Raw genomic sequence first — 20,000 nt, 5'->3', positions numbered from 1 at the left:
GTGTGTAATATTTGAGGGGTGGTATGAAACAACATTATGCCTGTGTAGGAAGGTCCACAGAAAACTCACACACACACACACACACATTCACTTCACCATGAGATAACGGTGGGTAAGGCTAGTCAGTGAAATGTAGACAGCCCACTTAATCACCAAACCAACACATTAGGAAACGCATGGAGAGACAGAACAGAACAGTTAAGGGGTGGAAAGCAGGGAGAGGAGAGAGGGAGGGGGGAGAGAGAGAGAGGGAGAGAGAGAGTGGGAGAGGGGTGAGAGATAAGCGATGAGAGATCAAAGGTCTCCTGTAGTCCATGTTGTCAATTCTCAGTGTGTGTGTGTGTGTGTGTGTGTGTGTGTGAACATCACAGTATGATTAGGGTTAGGATAATGTAATGCTCAGCACATCAAGAAACCCCGCAGCTTTGCCTGACCTCTCCCCCTCTCTCTCTCTCCCTCTCCCTCTCCCTCTCCCCCTCCCTCTCCCCCTCCCTCCCAGCAGGACCAGGACCACACGGTCGTTCTGACCAGCTAGACCACGTCTCTTTTCTAAGGAAACCCTTCCAAACAGACCCTTTGTTCAAGGGGTCCTACGGAAGGTTTGAATGCGAGTTCTAGGCCCGTGACCCATGGGTTCCAGAAGGGAACCGTGAGTTGGTGTCAGTGTGACCTTGTTATGTGACTAGAACTCGTGAAACTGTGTACATAACTGAGGATTTATACAGAACCGATCCAAACCGATCCACAGATCCTTCTCCCGCTCTCTGTCTCCCTAGCACTCACTGTCTCTCTCTCTCTCTCTCTCTCTCTCTCTCTCTCTCTCTCTAGCACTCTCTCTCTCTCTAGCACTCTTTTCTCACTCTTTCGCTCTCCTCTCTTATTGTCTGTATGCTTCTCTCATTATTTTCTGTCTCTCACCCTCCCTCACCCTCTCTCACTCCCTCTTTCTGCCTGTTCTTCTATCTTTTCTAAACAGAAGACACGTGTGTTTCAAGCCCCTGGCTGGGGAGACCCCATCCATGTGAAAAAGGTGTGTTGATCCGAGCGCTACCTAAACACCACACACACACACACACACACACGCACACACTCTCTCACCCCCAGGGCTTCCTCCAATCAGAGCGGATGTTTTGAGTCCAAATGACTCCCGTATGGAGAGCATACAAACACATGCACACACACACGCACATAAACACACACGCGCACACACACACACACGCACATGCATGCACACACACACTCAGGAAGAAAGCTGTCACAACAGGATTTGGGAAGTCTATAACATGGAGAGGTTAAGTCTATTAAGACTTTAAAGTCTTCTATGATTCTGCTTTGAAATCTTCAATGATGTCTCCCCAAATCCCGAAACCTTCTCAGTCAAGACCAGATGGTTCTGCAATAGTTTTCAACTTCACATTAAATGATCTCCCATTACTCTCCCATTACATGTTTTTAATCAATCAATCTCAAGACCCACTTATTCTGTATTCACTTCTATGACACTACATGAATCCAGCAAAGCTGTCCTATATTTATGTGTTTGTGTCCTTGAGATAAATGTTGTTCGTTTTGGTGCCTTGTTTTGCCTTAGCAGATTGTCCAGGAATTTGGGTAAGACTAGTTGTTTTGAAACGTGCTTCAGAAACCAATTTGCCTTTGACTTTGGACAGGCTAAGTTTCTAACACAGAGGAGCCTTCAAGAGGGAGAGAAGGAAGGAGAACAGGAGAGGTAAGAGGAAGTCTGTCTCCCAAAAGAGATCTTTGAGAGATATCCCCCTTCCTTCTTCTTCTCTCCCCTCATGTTCACCCAAGCAGAACCACTCCTGCCCAGACAGGTACAACCCCCTCTGCTCCTCCCCTCTCCTCTCCTCTCCTCCCCTCTCCTCCTCTCCTCTCCTCCTCCCCTCTCCTCCTCCCCTCCTCCCCTCTCCTCCTCTCCTCTTCCCCTCCTCCTCCACTCTCCTCCTCCCCTCTCCTCCTCCTCTCTCCTCCTCTCCTCTCCTCCCCTCTCCTCCTCTCCTCTCCTCCTCCCCTCTCCTCCTCCCCTCCTCCCCTCTCCTCCTCTCCTCTTCCCCTCCTCCTCCCCTCTCCTCTCCTCCTCCCCTCTCCTCCTCCTCTCTCCTCCTCTCCTCTTCCCCTCTCCTCCTCCCCTCTACTCCTTTTCTCCTCCTCTCTCCTCCTCTCCTCACATTTACAGCCCCAGTTAAACTGAACTGGATATACCTCAGGGATTGTTTGGGATGGTGCCAGTTTTCATTGTCTCTCAACCTCTCCCCCCCTCTCTCTCCCTCTTAAATGTAGTATTGTTTCTTGAAAAAAAACATGATTTATAAACATATATATATATATATACAGGTACACTTGGCTCTGGAGTTGACATTTAAATTATATGAGGATCTTTCAAATGGAAACATTAATAATAGTGTGATCATGTGTGTACAGAGTGTGTGTGATAGTGTGTGAGTGTGTGTGTACATAGTGTGTGAGTGTGTGTGTGTGTGTGTGTGTGTACACAGCGTGTGAGTGTGTGTGTGTGTGTACACAATGTCTGGCTTGTGGAGCTTTGTCATGACTCACTGATTGATTCAAATCCAAAACAAATCAACAAAATCACACTGAAGAGATGGTGAGACACCACCACGTACAGACACGCATGTACAGACACAAGGTCCCTGTCCTCCAATGTGGTGACGTACAGTAGTTCGAGACAGAGTGTGCGTGTGTGTGTGCTGTCCTGTAGTTCTAGACAGAGCGTGTGTGTAATGACTGTTTAGGTTTAGGGTGGCTAGCAGACTGTTCTTAGCACAGTCTAAGTCACACACATTTCCCCTGTGACAAACACCTTATCTCTCTCAGACAGCGAGAGAAAGAGAGAGAGAGAGAGAGAGAGAGAGAGAGGGAGAGAGAGATAGAGAGAGAGAGAAAGAGAAAGAGAGAGAGAGAGAGAGAGAGGAGAGAGAGAGAGAGAGAGAGAGAGAGAGAGAGAGAGAGAGAGAGAGAGAGAGAGAGAGAGAGAGAGAAAGAGAGAGAGAGCTAGAAAACGGAGAGAAAGAAAGAAGAGAACAGATATAGTATGTGTGTGAGAGAGAAATATCAACCAAATACACGTAGAGAAATAACATATACACGTTAAATTCATAATAAAACGTATACAATTCTAATGAATAATTCATATGAATAATAAATGAAAGGCAGGGGATTGGGGTACGGTGCTTGTCCAGTACCACTAGATACTGGTAACCATGAAGTAACTCTGTCTCCTGACCAAGACAACAAACCATCAATCTATCAAACAGGGACCTTGGTGCATCTGAAGGGTTTGTGAGAATCGTAGCGTTTCCATATCCACACCCATGACTGCGAAGACTTCTAACAGGACACACATGGAGGACTGGAGACAAGCAACTCCAGGGTCCAACTGACCAACGACGGCTGTCTTCAACTGACAATGTCCTTATCCGCTTCCCTACAAGGCCCTCCTATCCCAAGAGACAGAGGGGGAATTGAACCTGGGGCCTCTTGACGTGCAGGCAAACGTTACCCCGAGTTACCCCGTTTCGACGAGCGTGTCGACCCCTCCTGCGGAAGACGCACCCCTGCACATCTTCTAAGCACTCCTTGGCTTGTGTTTTTACGACTGCCAACAAACCCACCTCAATCGCAAATCTGAGAGCCTCGTGAAAACTCTGTAACCCAAACCGCACAATCATATAAAACCCGGTCGTCCCAACCCCATACACTTGTAACCATAATGCATCGTAAATCAGAGCTGTTGTGGTTCCTGTCAGAATGGAGCCTGAGCAACTAAGGTAGAGAGAGAGAGAGAGAGAGAGAGAGAGAGAGAGAGAGAGAGAGAGAGAGAGAGAGAGAGAGAGAGAGAGAGAGAGAGAGAGAGAGAGAGGAGGTCTGGGGGTGTGGTAGGGGTGTGGTAGGGGTGGATTGGGGATGGGGGGTGTTGATGGAGAAGGGTTGGGGAAAGTATCTGTGCATGTACACACACACACACACACACACAGAGACACACAGGACAGGGTAGGAGAGGGCAGGGCAGGGCCGTGACTTGGCTGTGTGCCAGACAAGGTAACTATGTCCCTGCCTGGCCTGAGGGAGGAGTCCTGCCCTGCCCACAGCACAGCTGTGTGTGTGTGTGTGTGTGGGTGTGCGTGCCCAAGTGCATGACTGTGTGTGTGTGTGTGTGTGTGTGTGTGTGTGTGTGTGGGTGTGGGTGTGCGTGCCCAAGTGCAGGAGTGTGTGTGTGTGTGTGTGGGTGTGTGTGTGTATTCTAGCCTGTAGGAGGACTGAGAACTCTCCTTGAGATAAGTTGAGCCCAGATTGATGCTGAAATTCGGCCCACATCACTTCTCCATGTAAGATGCCGTTTTATAAATGTCATTCATCAACTCATGAATACCATTTTTGTGATCAGGATCAGGAGAACGTTGAGTCACAACAGCTTGTGCTGATATTCAACAATACCTTTTAAAATAATAATAAAATATTGAGATCATATATCCATATATATTTTACATATAATTCTTCAATATAATTGAAGAATCTTCAATATAATTTTACAAAAAACATGAATGTAATGTAAATGTGTTTTCTGATCCTTCTGGCTGTCTAAGGATGGTCCCCAACCCTGCACCAGCCCAGAAATACCACAGCACGCCCTGAGAGAGAAAACCTGTTATATTCTCTGAACACTGTCATTTCTCACCACAACACGTTTTCTACCCCTTTTTACAAGTTTCCCTGCAAATTGGTTCATGTGAAGAATGACAAGGTACTGAGGGAGTTAAGTACCAGTACTGGAAGGCTAGCTGCGGCACAGCCGGCAGGCGGTGTTTAAAAGGCGATGTTCTCCTCTGTGGTTAGACTCTTATCTGGGGTACGAGACCAGTAGGGTTTCAAAGCAGTTTTTAACAAACCTGTAGGTCTGTTGTTTTAGGTGAAATTGGAGGGGGGGGGGGAGAGAGAAAGCACAGCAGCTGCAAGTGCGTTTGGGGAGGTTCAGATCCAAAATGGCCATCCTGTGCAGGAAGTCAATAGGTGGACAGGGTCCAAGATGGCGTCCGGTGTTGGAAAGAAAGAAGTGCAGTTCTACTTACCCTGCTGCCTTTTTCTGGGTTACACTGGCATCCTCCACTACAGTCCAGCCCAGAGCATGGTTCCTGCACCTTGGTTCCCTGGAGAGAGAAAGAGAGAGAGAGAGAGAGAGAGAGAGAGAGAGGGGGGGGGGGGGAGCATTAGAATGACATGTTTACATCGTCTTGTGAGATTCGCAGCCCAAACTGCAACGTGGATATTGTGGGAAGATGTCAGCCATTCAGTTGTGGGCTATTTTCACAACCAAACGAAGACAACCTTGAACTAATGATCACAGTGTGGCTAATCACTTAGTGCTGCACACACCATAAACAGACAACAGTGAAGCACATCTTTAGTCACACACACACACACACAAAGATTAAAACTCAAACAAACACATACTCAAACACACGCCAGATATTTAAACATGCACACACACACACACACAGACAGACACACACAAGTTGGCGTCTGGTACATTAGCTAAGTTTCATCCTGCTGGGCGCTTGTTTTCTCAGCTCCCTCTCATTCAATGACAGAGGAGTGTCTGTGTGTGTGTGTGTCTGTGTGTGTGTGTGTCTGTGTGTGTGTGTGTGTGTGTGTGTGTCCGTGTGTGTGTGTGAATTCCTCAGGACAGCAGCTTGTTCTAGTACACCAAGCCCTCCAGGGGTACAACGATTGGTGGACAATCACAACCACACCTAACACAGCAACCACCAGTACCCTCTGATTGGTCCAGACCTAACTAATAGAACACACTGTAGGGATGATTGGGAGAGTTCACACGTGTGTGTGTGTGTGTGTCGTATGCTGCAGGGTTGTGTCCAGGGTTGGGGGGGGGGGTTACAAGGGTCAGGGGTCAAGGGTGGTGTGTCCTTGTGATTAAGCGATGAAAGGGAGAGGGACAGGTCTTTGAGGAGGAGGGAGGAGGGGGGGGAGGGGAGAAGGGGGGGGGGGGAGGGGAGAGGGGGGGGGGGAGGGGAGAGGGGGGGGGAGGGGAGAAGGGGGGGGATGTCGTTGAGTGAAAGTGAAGTCAAAGTGAGAGGTAAAGAGAGAGAGGGGGAGAGAGTTAGAGAGAGAGAGAGGGGGAGAGAGACAGAGAGACAGAGAGACAGAGAGAGAGAGAGAGAGAGAGAGAGAGAGAGAGAGAGAGAGAGAGAGAGAGAGAGAGAGAGAGAGAGAGAGAGAGAGAGAGAGAGAGAGAGAGAGAGAGAGAGAGAGAGAGAGAGCTGGCAAATAAACAAGTCTACATTGCTATCAATCAAGTCATAAACTTAAACTTGAAAGTTGCCAGGTATATGTGAAACAACAGGGATGGAAGACACACACACACACACAAACACACACACACACACACACACACACAAACACAAGTGCAATACGCAAATACTTCTGACATGTCCTCCTACGAGGGGGATCAGGCCGTAATGGGGGAGGATGGAGAGAGAAAGTAAGCCCATGGGGGAGGAAGAAGAAAAGAAGAAAGAAAAGAAACAGTCACTCCTCCTCTCCTTTAGCCAGCTCAATGAGAATATGAGCTTCATCCCTGCGGGCTACACACACACACAATATCTCTCACACACACACACACACAATATCTCTCACACACACCCACACACACACACAATATCTCTCACACACACCCACACACACACACAATATCTCTCACACACACACACACACACCATCACACACACACACGCTTAGACATTCACACAAATCACAAGGGCACACAACTGCACGCACACATGCTTACACACACACACACCCTGTTTCCATATTCTCTTTATGTCCCACCACACCTAGACATTCCTGTAGGTCTGTCTCTGTATAAGAGACAATGTAACTGGAACCTGGAACACTAAAGACCAGGCCCATCCACTGCCCCAGGGTGGAGGAGACCACAACAGACACACACACAACACACACACTCTCTCACACACAACACACACACTCTCTCACACACAATACACACACACTCTCTCACAAACACACTAAAATGCCAAACACTGAAAAATAAGATCCAGAGGTCTGTGTTTTGTGTGAATAAAGGGATTGTGTGTATGAGAATGTGTGTGTGTGGGAGAGAGAGTGTGTGTGCTTGTGTCTGTGTGTGTTTGTCTCTATGTGTGTGTTTGTCTCTGTGTGTGTTTGTCTCTGTGTGTGTGCTTGTCTCTGTGTGTGTGTTTGTCTCTGTGTGTGTGCTTGTCTCTGTGTGTGTGCTTGTCTCTGTGTGTGTGATTGTCTGTGTGTGTGTGTTTGTCTCTGTGTGTGCTTGTCTCTGTGTGTGCTTGTCTGTGTGTTTGTTAAAACACACACCTTTTCACTGGATTCGTTTGAACTTCTTGCAAGACTGTCGACTCCATGTAATAAAAAAAAGTGGTCTTTCTGCTGATAATACCCTTCAAACAATCATAGAGTAATCAGACAGTATCGAATTATTCTGTGTGATCTTGAAACTGTACATCGGAGCTCTCCCGTTTCTCAATCCCAATTGTGACAGCACAACCTTTAGATTGATTGATTGAGCCAACAGAACTTCCTTTACTTTGGTTGCCTGATGATGCAAGCGTCCATTTTGATTGGTTGGCTTGGAGGCAAACGCAATCAGCCTTCTGTATGCAGGTTCCCATTCCTACTGTACCCCTTCGACCACCTGTCAATCAATGTGTCATCACGCAATCTGAGCCAATGAGAGAGGCCAGAGTTGACAAAGATCCTGAGGACATTGGTAATGTCATTATGACAGCATAAAAGCCCCTCGCTGACAGGGGGGATCACGTCATTGGTCCATTAATGGAGAATGTAAGTCTTGTAAAATGTCAAATGTGAAAGATGTCAGTCACACAAAGCCAGCTGGCCTCAGGGCTTCCATGAAAGGGAGTGAGGGAAGAAGGGATGAAGAGAGGTATGGATTGGTGGAGAGAGGGAGGGAGGAGGATTTGCATTGCAGCAACACATCTGTCCTGTCGTCGATGTGCAGGGTGTTGTGAACGCGGGGAATGGAGGGATGGAGGAATGAGCAAATAGTACACAGCTTTGTGTCTTAAAAGGCGTGTGCAAAGAGTGGAAAGTTGGGAAAGAGAGGTAGATGGAGAGGGAGAGAGAGAGAGAGAGAGTGTGTGTGAGAGAGAGAGAGAGAGAGAGAGAGAGGGAGAGAGAGAGAGAGAGAGAGAGAGAGAGAGAGAGTGTGTGAGAGAGAGAGAGAGAGAGAGAGAGAGAGAGAGAGAGAGAGAGAGAGAGAGAGAGAGAGAGAGAGAGCGAGAGAGAGAGAGAGAGAGAGAGAGAGAGAGAGAGAGAGAGAGAGAGAGCGAGAGAGAGAGAGAGAGAGAGAGAGAGAGAGAGTGTGTGAGAGAGAGAGAGAGAGAGAGAGAGAGAGAGAGAGAGAGAGAGAGAGGGGAGATGTGAGGCTTCAGGAACGAGGGATGACAAGCCACATGGAGGATTGGAGAGATGGAGGGGATTATGGGATGGGTATAGACTTGTGACAGAGTTTTCTGTGTTTTTTGAAAGAGGAGGAGAGAGAGGGAGACAGGAACATGTTTTCCGTCTCTGACAAAATCTCTCCATTCCTCGCAGCTGTGTTTGTCTCAAATGTACCTCTGCCAAGTGCTTACACACACGCACACACACACACACACACACACACACTCTCTAGTCCGTGGTTTTGGCCACCCAAATGAAACAACCATCAACATCACTCGTAAGACCAGGATACACATTGTAAACACCCGCAATAACAGCTAAAACAACAAAAAACTAAAAGCTGGCTTTTTAATCTCAATCAGACGTTGATTCATCAGAGACAAAGTGATGCACTCCACACCCATATTTTGAAGGCGGGGGTGGGGGGGTGGGGGGTTGGGAGACAAGCCTCCGAAGGTTCTAGAAGTTCTACAGTCACAGACTGTTTTCCGATCCTTCCAAACGTTCCTCTTGGGTGCAACTCAGCCCGGTCCTGCAGAAGAACCCAGGCTCCACCAGTAACAGCAGCCTCTCCACCACCAGCAGAACCCAGCAACAGCAGCAGAACCTGGAAGGATCTGGAAGCTGCTTCCGTAGACTCCTGACCTTCACCGCCAATCAGAGACCAGTCCTGACATGACTGGACACTCTAAACGGAACACATCCTTCCTCACTTCCAATGCAGTGTCAACCTCGCTGGAGTTCAAGCACCAAAGTCTGGCATTTCCCCATATCAACCTTGTGTTCTCTCCTGTCTTTCAGACGAACAAACGTAGCCCCTGGTTATTGTTTCTGTGTGATACCAAAGGGTACAGTAGTACAGAGGAGGTTGTCATGGAACGTCAATCACGTTGACTAACCTTGTTACTTAGTACTCAATAAGCCTCCACTTGCACACGCCTGCTAACATGCAAATGTTCATCTCCCAAAAGGGGGGTCCTTGTGAACGTTGGTCTGGGGTGGAAGTGTGTGTCTGTGGGTGTGTGTGTGTGGGTGTGTGTCTCTGTGTGTGTGGGTGCGTGTGTGTGTGTGAGAGAGAGAGGAGGGATGAGGAGAGGAGGGATGAGGAGAGGAGGGATGAGGAGAGGAGTTGGAAAAAGAGGTGGGAGGAGAAAGGATGGGGGAGGACAGGGTAAAACGTCAGTTGAAGACATTCAGGGCCTCAACAGCACCAGTGTCTCAACATGTAGGCTCTGTAATATGCAGAACACAGTGGCAGCACCCACACACACACGCGCGCGCGCGCACACACACACACACGCGCGCGCACACACACCTCTCCTCCAGAGTATCCTCAGGTGATGCATTTCAATCATGACGGGACAGGAGAAGGGAGTATTTAAAGAAGATTAGCCAGCAATGCAGGGACAAGTCACTTCATCTATCTATCACCCCCTCTGTCTCCCACTCGTTCTCTCTCTGTCCCTCCTTCTCTCCCTCCTCTTCTCTCTCTTTCTCCTTCACTCCCTCTCTCACTCTCATTCTCTCCAACCTGTTCACTCTCTTTCTTTGTCTTTGCGGTGACGAAAGACCGGAGGGAGTTAAAAGAGGAATGTGACGATTGATCTTTAATGACACAAGCAATAACGTCTTGTCAATTGCTGTAATGAACCACTGCGGGTGAATGACCTTCTACGAGCTTCTGAACAACTTTACCTCCCAGTGAACCGGTACGTGCAGTACCATCTTCTCACACGCAGGGGGCCAAGGATTCTCGCTCCCTCGGCCTACTAACAGTTCCGGTTGATAAGTCAACAAGTTTCGGTTTCCGTGCTACAGGAATAGCGTTGCTGTGGCGACCGCCCGGACACCTTTGTGACCTCATTGGGGTCACGTGGGTTCTGTTTGCTTGGTAAATTTAGCTCTGACGGTAACCTGCGAAGCCGTAAACTAACAGCTCTGAAGCTAGCCAGCCAGACAGCAAACCAACCAGTTAACCAACCGGCCAGCTAACCAACCAGCCAGGCATGCAGTCAACCAACCAACCAACCAGTCAACCAGCCAGCTAGCCAGACAACCAGCCAGCTAGCCATCCAGCCAGACAACCAAACAGTCAACCAGCCAACCAGCCAACCAGCCAGCCAGCCAGCCAGCCAGCCAACCAGCCAGACACCAGCCAACCAGCCAGCCAGCCAGACAGCCAGCCAGACAACCAGCCAGACAGCCAGACAACCAGCCAGACAACCAGCCAGCTGGCCAGGCAGAAACCCATCCATCAGTCGGAATGTCAGAACTTGAGCTCCCCCCCCCCCCCCCAGCAGCTTGCTCCAGTGCCCAACAGGTGAAGTTGGCACAGGGCTTAGTCTGGCCTGGGGGCGTGGTGATGTCATACCAGGGCCGAGCTGGAACAATACAGACACTTACAGACCAGTTGTGTCTAGGATGAGGGAGGGAGGGAGGGAGGGAGGGAGGGAGGGAGGGAGGGAGGGAGGGAGGGAGGGAGGGAGGGAGGGAGGGAGGGAGGGAGGGAGGGAGGGAGGGAGGGAGGGAGGGAGGGAGGGAGGGAGGGAGGGAGGGAGGGAGGGAGGGAGGGAGGGAGGGAGGGAGGGAGGGATGCAGAGGTGTAGGAGCCAAGATCAAGTCAAACCATGCCCCTACACAGAGGGATCAGACGGTTCAGACATTACATCTCTGGAATCAAATGATGTCATGTTTTCCTACAGAACCCCACAGAAAATCACCTGGAGAAGGACGAGGCGGCAGACACTCGCTGAGAGAAACACAGGGATGAATGAGAGAGGGCCCAGCCACTGGTCCCTTATCTCCCTGTTCTATCTTGAGCACCCGGAGACGTAAATAGAGACGGTCTCTCCTTCCAGAAGGAGCGCTCGATACTGATCTGGGGCAGAACTAAAGGCCAGGGTTTCCTGACCGCCTGCGACTGCAGCACTCACACACACACACACACACACGTTTATGGACGTGCACACGCACATAGTTACCACACGCATTCATACAAGCACACGCACACATACAAATATATACACACATACAAACCAAAGATATGCACAAATACACATGCACACAGAAAACACACATACAAACATACATGCAATACATGTCCGTAACCCACACACATGTACACACACACATAACTTCAGATAACTGTCTTGTGTCACATCAGATTAACTCATAGACTTGTTTACTGGTAACAGCCGCCCCTGTGATGGCTACATGTACTATTCTAAAGAATAGGAGGAGTCAGATGGCTCCGTGAACAAGGAGTCAGATGGCTGAGTGGTTAGGGAACCAGGCTAGTAATCAGAAGGTCGCTGGTTCGATTTCCGGCTGTGCAAAATGACGTTGTGTCCTTGGGCAGGGCACTTCACCCTACTTGCCTCGGGGGAAATGTCCCTGTATTTACTGTAAGTAGCTCTGGATAAGAGCATCTGCTAAAATGACTAAATGTAAATTCTACAGTACATGCAACCACCAACCAACTACCAGTGACCTCAGAGCAGCTAGACCTATATACTAATCATGGCCATAAATCTGAGCGAGACTCATTAAACTTATCTTAGATCAGATACAAACAAACCACTGCCATGCCTGGGGGCCATTAGTCATTCTCTCTCAAACTCTTGGATGAAAGATATGCTCCAAGACTACTCTAGGCTTGGATGACACACACACACACACATATATACATACCTGTACACACACACACACACATACACAAGCACACACACGAGGGTTAGGGTTGCACCGTGGGTAAGTGCTGTGGTAATCACACCTTTGAAGTACCCTAACCCTACACCGGAGGGGACGGGGAGGAGAAGGGTGGAGGGAGGGGGGCTGGATGGAGGGAGAGAAAAGTACAAGGGTAGAAAGAAGGATGGATGGATGAATAGGAAGCAAGGGTGGAGGAATGGAGGGGTGGAGGAATGGAGGGGTGGAGGGGAGGAGGGGTGGAGGGGTGGAGGGGAACTATAGGCGACACAGGTGAGATAAGACAGGGAAGAGGAGGAGGGGATGCGCGGGGAGGAAGAAAGGATGAATAGTGGGGTGAAAGGATGAAGGTGAGAAGGGGGGCTCCAAATGAAAGACCTGGAAACTAGATCTGTTTTTCTGCTGGGGGGGGAAGGGGGGGGGGGTGGGGGGGGACGTGTGAAACAAGCCTGTGAGATGTGAGAACATGTGATCTGGTCTCATGTTCTGTGGAACACAGCACACAACACAGGGACTTCATCGAATTTCACCTCTTTGTGTTTCAGCTGTAATTACTGGTTCTTTGTGAGCCACGTATGACACACACACACACACACACAGATCCCGAACATGTATGCAAATCTCTCTCTCTCTCACGCACACACACACACACACACACACACACAGAGACAGGGTTAGGGTTTCTCCTGAGAACAGGCCGGTAAGCTGATCAGTGTGGAGGGTCTCAGAGGAGTTGAAGTGAGAGGATAAGGCTCCTCCAAGCAAATCTTCCTGGCAGGATCACGTTCACCTCCAACCTTTCCCCCGCCCCGCCCAGAGAGCCCCGCCCCGCCCAGAGAGCCCCGCCCCGCCCAGAGAGCCCCGCCCCGCCCAGAGAGCCCCGCCCCGCCCAGAGAGCCCCGCCCCGCCCAGAGAGCCCCGCCCCGCCCAGAGACCCCTCACACCCAGACTCACACCCCACTGGTAGGACATGAGTAGAGCATGAGTTGATGGGTATTTTTAGGAATATTATATTATGAGCAAAATATGAGTATAATAAGAGAATGTGGGTGTAATATGAGTATATGGGTGTAATATGAGTACAATATGAGCATACTTTACGTATCTATATCTACAGATGCATAGTGTCATGGCAACAGTAGCTGTGCAGTGGCTACGGTGGCTCACAGGTGACATGCAGACGGGGCATCTCGTTCTGTAAAGACTCTCTTATCCAGAGCGATTTACAGTAAGCACAGGGACATTCCCCCCGAGGCAAGAAGGGTAAAGTGCCTTGCCCAAGGACACAACGTCATTTGGCACGGCTGGGAGTCGATCCGGCAACCTTCTGATTACTAGCCCGACTCCCTCACCGCTCAGCCATCTGACTCCCCAGACGTTGACTTGGGCCCCTGTGCCCAGGCAGGACCTTACAACACCCTGCTTGTGTATCCTGCCGCCGTGCCAAGCAACGCCTCACATTACCCAGGCGTGTCCCGCCACCCCTGCCACGGAGGGTCTGTTTTTAGCAAACGGATGTTTCTCTCAGAGGTGAGATTTGGCTGGTTTTTCTTCAAGGTGTGTGTGGGTGGTGGGAATCTGGACATGCATTTAGTGTGTGTGTGTGTGTGTGTGTGTGCATTAGTGTGTGTGAGATTGTGTGTGTTGGTGTGTGTGTGTACAAGAGTTTCTCAGCTTGGGAACTAAAGCAAACACAACACTGGCACTGGAAGCACATGTTCTCTCTGGCCCTCTACCCTCCATCCCTCCGTCATCTCCTCCCTCTCTCTCTCTCCTTTCCTCTCATTCTTCATCCCTCCATCTCTTCCACAGGTGAGCTGCCGTTTGGCTACCTGGTGGCTCAGTCCAGTTTGTTCCTGTCCTGCTGGGCGTTTAATAGGTATTTCATACAGTCTGTCAACACCCAGACAGGCCAACTATAATGTAGGGTGTGACCTGTAGATGACTGGAGAGCTCTGATTCACGGTGACTGTGTGTACGCGTGTGTGTGTATGTGTGTGTGTGTGTGTGTGTGTGTGCTTGGGTGCGTGTCCCTGGATCAGACCAAAGGTCCACTGAATATTTCCCACCCATCAGTTCCCTGTTCTGACCACCGGGGGCGCTGTGGCACCTGCAGGCACGAGAAACAGACCTCATCCTAAGGCAAGATTCCACCCATGACCTCTCTCACACACACACACACACACACACACACACACACACACACACACACTGACACAAACACCTGGGAGACGCATCCCATAATGCCGTCTCCGTGACGACCTCAGTCAGCGGGGCAGTGGGTGATAGACCACACAGGTCAGGTTCGGACTCCATCTGACTTAACGAGGCCGTCACATCCCCTGTCTTGGCGCTGCAGCGTTTAACAGACTGAGCCGGGGAATAAATCTGCTGTCCGCTGCTTTAGGAGAGTCTTTACCAGGGTCATTTGGTGAAAGGTGGACTATGTGGCTGAGACGGAGCGAATCCAGACAAGTTCACCCTGTCCATATAAGGCTTGTCCCAGGCTGCGTGTGTGTGTGTGTTTGTCTCGAGTGTTTCTGCTTCTGTGCAGACCATTATAAAGCACTCCTCAGGAAACACACACACGCAAACACACACACACTCACGTATGTCCACAAGGACGCACACAAACACACACACACACACACAGACCTTTATACACACGCACACACTCAATAAACCGACGCGGCGCATTCATCCGTCCTAAGGGAAAGATTAACTTCTCCTCTAGGCTCTCTCTTCTTTCTCTCCTTGCCCTTCCCATCCCCCTCTCTTTCTTCCCCACCATCCCTCTGTTTTTCTGTTCCTGAACAATGGGGCCCACAGGGGCCCAGTGCTGGGGTGAACCGTCTTCCTGACGTGTCCCTTTGTCACACACACACACAAGAACTGACATGCATACACACACATTTTACACTTTATTTCTCCTTTGCATCTTGGTCCTATGGTTTACTTCAGTACTCTTTCTCTCTCTCTCACCACCTCACTCTCTCCCTCTATTTCTCTTGTGTGAATGGAGGGGACAACCAAGTTACCTACAGACCATTAGAGAACAGAGGCTTTGATGGCAGCCAATAACAATCAACCTGAAACAAGATGAATAAAAAGGGTGAGGAGGGAAAAAAGAGGAAGGGAGAGAGGTGGAGAGGTGGAGAGGGAGAGAGGGGGAGAAATAGAGAGAGAGAGAGAGAGAGAGAGAGAGAGAGAGAGAGAGAGAGAGAGAGAGAGAGAGAGAGAGAGAGAGAGAGAGAGAGAGAGAGAGAGAGAGAGAGAGAGAGAGAGAGAGAGAGAGAGAGAGAGACAGACAGAGAAAGAGAGAAAGAGAGAGAGAGAGAGAGAGAGAGAGAGAGACAGAGAAAGAGAGAAAGAGAGAGAGAGAGAGAGAGAGAGAGAGAGAGAGAGAAGAGAGAGAGAGAGAGAGAGAGAGAGAGAGAGAGAGAGAGAGAGAAAGAGAGAGAGGGAGAGAGAGAGAGAGAGGACCTATGACATACGCCCTGTCACCAGCAGGCAGACACAGCCCCCCACATGTCTAACAGGAGGATGGATCGCTGACCCCCTACCCGCGAACACACACACACACAGAACCCCACACACAGACAGACAGACAGACACACAGATAGACAGACAGACAGACAGACAGACAAACAGACACACAGACAGACACACAGACAGACACACAGACAGACACACAGACAGACACACAGACACACAGACAGACAGACAGACAGACAGACAGGTCACATAGCTGAGCGCTAGTTACCACGCGCAGGCATCCGTAAGTTGAGTTAGTTTGGCAGTGTTGCCCCCCGGCTCATGTAGGAGATTCCCCCCCCCCCCCCCCCACACACACACACACACACACACATGCACACACATTCTCTCACACAACACATAGACCCCCCCCTCACATACGTGTGTTTGTGTGAGTGAATGTGTGTGTGTGTGAAAGTTTGTGTGTGTGTGAATGTGTGTATGTGTGTGTGTGTGTGTGTGTGTGTGTAAATGTGTGCGTGTGTGTGTCCTCAAACATCCCCTCATAGTGTCTCCCCTCACTGAACCGAAAGCCTAATCCTGTAACATCCCAGAATACTCCAGCAGAAGCAGCCAAGGCGGCGTCGCCGTGGGAAACGACCATCTACTTCCTTCTATATTTATGGCGTCCATAAATAGTGTGACATCATAGCAGGGGAAGGTTCTAGAGTGTCACATGCAACCATGCAGACCTGGCTTGCGTACAGAAACCTCACAAATGCTCAACATGACCGGAGGGCGCGTTCGATTTCAACTCGGCTCACGTGTGGGGCTGATGCTTTGGGGGGGGTTTGCACTGATGCCATCGCGCCCAAGGAGGCACACAAAGTCGAATCAAACTCGCCTCGAGTCATTTCTCATTGCAACGACGCAAAAGTACCCACAAACTCCACCCCTCCTCACCTCATCCTTTCCCCCTTTCTCTCTCCTCCTGTCACGCCTCGCCTCTGAACTCCCTCCCCGCTCCACTCCCTCATCCCTCTCTCCTGCTCTACCTCCGTTCTCACACACCTGACCAGATGTGACTCACCTCTGGGGGGTCAGTGGCTGTAAATCAAACACGCCCATAAACACGGAGGATTGTGGGAGGTCACCCAGACAAGAGGATTTAGGAAGTGGCCGCGGCCAAACCAGGTGTGTGTGTGTGTGTGTGTGCGTGCAGAGGGGGTATGCTCTGCACACTTACTGTGGTTACAATGACGGATGTGAGGGGTTCACCCTCTTTGTCTCCACACACACACACACGCACGCACTAAACAACATCATTCACTCATTCGTTCATTGATTATGGATGAGAATTCCAGAATGAGAACCTATCCCCCTTCCCTCTGCCAGACAGAGTGAAGGGGGGGGTGGTGAGACTCCTGTGGAGTTACAAGACACCTGACATATCAGACATACTTTTCCCTCAACAGCCAGGTGTGTGTGTGTGTGTGTGTGTGTGTGTGTGTGCACGCGCGCTTGTGTGTGTTCTCCTGGAAACAGGAAGGCTTTGGTTTGAGATTGTTTCAACGCGACATGTATGTCTGTGTGGCTAGACACCAAGACAGCTTCTATATGGAAGGGTGAGAGAGAAGAGGGAGAGAGAGAGAGAGAGAGAGAGAGAGAGATAGAGAGATAGAGAGAGAGAGAGAGTAGGCTGACAGAGAGAGGGAGAGAGATTCAAAGAAAGACAGGGAGAGAGAGAGACAGAATGGACGGACGGACATAGAGCTAAAGAGAGAGATTTGATGAAAGGGAGAGATGAGAGAGATGAGAGGGAAAGAGAGGGAGAGGGAGATAAGAGTCAGTAATAATAAAGTGAGAGAGAGGGATGATGGGGGGAGGGATGATAGGGAGAGGAAACAAGAGATGACAGGTAATATCCTGTGTCGTGCAGCCTTGCACACATGCTGGAAAAAGGGCAACTTGTATTCGTCTGTTTACCTGACAAGGTATGCATGCAGTTGAAAGGAGTGTATGTGAAAGGAGGTGTGTGTGTGTGTGTGTGTGTGTGTGGCATGGGTTTGTTTGAAGGGAGATCTGCATGAACATGTCTACCATGGGTAAACATTAATCTATCTGTACTTGTGTGTGTTTGAGAATGTGTATCACATTTATCGTCAATGAGGCATGAATCAAAGGGCGTAAATGGAAGACACATACACATAGGCTCTGTCTGTACACACACACACACACACACAAGATCAGGCTATAATGGAACTGTTTCATCTTGTTGAAAATAAAAGCACATTTCACAGTAGGATGTGGCTCCGCCACATACACACACACAAACACACACACACACACGACGCAAACACACACACACACACAAACACCACACAAACACACACACACACACAAACACATACACACACACAAACACCACACAAACACACACACACACACAAACACACACACACACACAAACACATACACACACACAAACACCACGCAAACACCACACAAACACATACACACACACAAACACCACGCAAACACCACACAAACACATACACACACACAAACACCACACAAACACATACACACACACAAACACCACACAAACACATACACACACACAAACACCACACAAACACATACACACACACAAACACCACACAAACACATACACACACACAAACACCACACATACACACACGTGAACACCCCACAAAGCCACGCGACCGCACACACAAATACAAAATCACACAACCAATTACACACTGTCAATCTCAAGAGTTTGTAATTTCTCTTTAAGATACCCGAGGCTACACTTTTCAGCTGCAGCTGTGTAGACTGAGGCGATAGTGTATGTCTGCGCATGTGTGTGTAATAGCAACTCCAGAACAGGTGATCCCTGTCAACTCTGCAGCTGTCAATCACAACCAGCTTCTCCTTCCAGTTATCCCTCTCTCTCTCTCTCTCTCTCTCTCTCTCTCTCTCTCTCTCTCTCTCTCTCTCTCTCCTTCTCTCCCTCTCTCCCTCTCTCTCTCCCTCTCTCCCTCTCTCCCTCTCTCCCTCTCTCCCTCTCTCCCTCTCCCTCTCTGTCTCTCTCTCTCTCTCCCCGCCTCTCCCTCTCTCTCTCTCCGCCTCTCTCTCTCCCCTCTCTCTCTCTCTCTCTCTCCCTCTTTCATCCTGGGTTTCCCTCACTCCCTTTCTCCTTTTCAAATAGTTGTGTGATTACGTCTGAGCAGCTCTCCTTCTCTGAGTGACCTGTGTAATTACACAGCCCCACACACAGGACAGCTGCTGAAATCAGTTTAATTACCTGTGGAGGTGTTCTACACCCCTAGCACACACACACACATATATTTTACAGTCCTTGGGTTAGGGTGTTTTACACAGCAAGATACATCTGATCAGCCGGCAGCTGTCTGATTAAAGAGATAAACACTGTTAGATATTAAGTTGGGGAAGGGGTGGGGGGGGGAGGAGAGGAAGAACGAGGTAGTAGAGGAGGACAGAGTGCAGAAAGGGAGCGAGGCAGGTGGAGAGGAGTGAGGGAGGGAGGAGAGAAGCGAGTGAGGGAGGAGGAGAGGAGCGAGGGAGGGAGGGAGGAGGACAGAAGCGAGGGAGGGAGGAGAGAAGCGAGTGAGGGAGGAGGAGAGGAGCAAGGGGAGGAGGAGTAAGGGGCGAGGAGCGAGGGAGAGAGTGAGGGGGAGAGGAGGAGTGTGCTAGGTCTGGGATATATCCAGGGATGAAACACAAACCCAGAGGTTCACTGACCATCCGAGAGATCAAAGCAACACACAATACCGCCTCTATCTCTCCTTTCTCCTTGGGAGGGAAGGATGGAGGGAGGGAAGGATGGAGGGGCGGGTGGAGAGGGGGTGGAGCAGTGTGACAGCCTTGTGAAAGATGGACAGATTCCACGGAAGGAGACAAGACATTCCCTCCTCCGAGAGGTCTCCCCCACTCTTTCCCCCCTCTCCCCCCCTCAGTAAGCACTGTCTGGGACAGCCAGTCAGTAAGCACTGTCTGGGACAGCCAGTCAGTAAGCACTGTCTGGGACAGCCAGTCAGTAAGCACTGTCTGGGACAGCCAGTCAGTAAGCACTGTCTGGGACAGCCAGTCAGTAAGCACTGTCTGGGACAGCCAGTCAGTAAGCACTGTCTGGGACAGCCAGTCAGTAAGCACTGTCTGGGACAGCCAGTCAGTAAGCACTGTCTGGGACAGCCAGTCAGTAAGCACTGTCTGGGACAGCCAGTCAGTAAGCACTGTCTGGGACAGCCAGTCAGTAAGCACTGTCTGGGACAGCCAGT

The 20,000-nt window shown here is 49.9% G+C and overlaps 1 protein-coding gene across 2 annotated transcripts in view; it reads right to left on the bottom strand.

The window, feature by feature from the left end:
• The window catches only part of col4a6 (collagen, type IV, alpha 6), a 78,872-nt gene that overhangs the window by 30,022 nt on the left and 28,850 nt on the right, over positions 1–20,000 (bottom strand). For both annotated transcript variants that reach the window (XM_084691024.1, XM_084691025.1), the window contains exon 4: positions 5,109–5,186. In XM_084691024.1, the coding sequence (XP_084547150.1) occupies positions 5,109–5,186 (78 nt within the window). The remainder of the gene's footprint in view (positions 1–5,108; positions 5,187–20,000) is intronic.

The sequence above is a fragment of the Hypomesus nipponensis genome, chromosome 25, assembly GCF_054491055.1.
Source record: "Hypomesus nipponensis isolate SF chromosome 25, ASM5449105v1, whole genome shotgun sequence".
NCBI classification, from domain to species: domain Eukaryota; kingdom Metazoa; phylum Chordata; class Actinopteri; order Osmeriformes; family Osmeridae; genus Hypomesus; species Hypomesus nipponensis.
The sequence above is the reverse complement of the archived record's forward strand: the minus strand, read 5'-3'. Positions and strand labels throughout refer to the sequence as shown.